Consider the following 1,416-nt stretch of genomic DNA (forward strand, 5'->3'; position numbering starts at 1 on the left):
TATCTATTTATTCAAATTGCGTAAATATTAAAAGTGTATATTTTTAAGTAAGTTAATATATTTTTTTTTTATATTAAGGTGCTGTTAAAAAAAAAATCGACAATAACAAAAGATTCATTAACAAAAAAGAACAGAGTTCAAAGATATAATACATGCAGTTAATAATTTCACAGAATTGTTAAGATTTTGATCGATAATTATATCTATTATAAAAGATTCCAAAATCGATACACAAAAAATGAATCAGGTTGTGACTAAAAATGAGGTATGCGATTTATCAGAGAACGATAATATCAATTCGATCATAAATTCAACAAATGTGCATAGCGCGAAATTCAGTGGAAGCGATAACCGCCGACTTCCCGCCAAGAAGAGACAAATCGTGCCCGAGGAGCATTCGAGCTTTGAGAATGAGTGTAAACAAGTAATTCCGAACGCCAAAACCAATGACCATAATAACAGTAACGATGACAATTACTACTTCTTAATGAGTCTGTTGCCGTCCTTGCGCGAAGTACCGAAAAACAGAAATATGGCGATTCGAAATAAATTGCAGAGAGTGTTTGTCGAAGAACAGGAGACGAAAAATTGCAATGATAATGACAATAATAATATCAATAACAATAATTGTTCACCGTATTCCACTCCGAACGCAGATCAGGAACAGGTGCAGGTACAGTCACCGTTACTTCCGCCGCAATACCCATACCCGAATGTACAGCATCCCATTCACGGTAACGTCAACTGCAACTACGCTATGGCGATGCCATTGCAAAATGCTGCGACCACGTCTATGGCCCATGGCGAAGTACATCTTGTGCAACCAACATTGGAATACGCGAACAATTTGACCGGACAACAGCAATTGCAGCAGTACATCAACGCCAACAATAACATTTGGGGCTATAACCCCCGCAACGTGGGCAATAATACTAATTTTGCTTATCAACCGGAAATCAGGGAACAGCAAACCTTTACATACTTGTAATAAATCATCGTAGATATTCGATGTAGGTAGTATAAAGGTAAAATTTTATTGATCCAAACGAGATCACTGGCTTTTTTAAATTTATTTTCTTATTTTATATTATTTATTATATATAAAGATTACAATTAAGAATATACAAGTAAAATTTTTTGTTATAAAATTTTAACCTTTAGGTATAGGTACTAAAATATATTATAAACAATTACAGTAGAATCCACTTAATGGGGATACCGCATAAAGGGGACAACCGCTTAATGGGGACAAATCGTCTGAGTCCTGAACAAATGTATTTGTTTTAGGCAATATAAATTCGTTTATTGAAGACAAACCATCAGTTATAAGGGACGTATAATAAGCTATACATACCTAATTTCTTTTAGAAACTGTAATTATCTAATTTCTATGTCTCTATCACAGTATCACATTTT

General features: G+C 33.9%; 1 protein-coding gene across 1 annotated transcript; it reads left to right on the forward strand.

The window, feature by feature from the left end:
* Positions 1-238: 238 nt before the first annotated feature.
* Positions 239-988, forward strand: LOC112599535 (uncharacterized protein DDB_G0286175-like). The gene has a single exon (XM_025346462.1). It carries the CDS (start codon positions 239-241, stop codon positions 986-988), a length of 750 nt encoding a protein of 249 aa, XP_025202247.1.
* Positions 989-1,416: the final 428 nt, after the last annotated feature.

Source organism: Melanaphis sacchari, unplaced genomic scaffold (assembly GCF_002803265.2).
Source record: "Melanaphis sacchari strain LSU unplaced genomic scaffold, SCAv2.0 Contig536_pilon_pilon, whole genome shotgun sequence".
NCBI lineage: Eukaryota > Metazoa > Arthropoda > Insecta > Hemiptera > Aphididae > Melanaphis > Melanaphis sacchari.

What these genes read in the sequence shown, in the direction of transcription:
- LOC112599535 (XM_025346462.1), top strand. Translation starts at nt 239, where the DNA reads ATGAATCAGGTTGTGACTAAAAATGAGGTATGCGATTTATCAGAGAAC.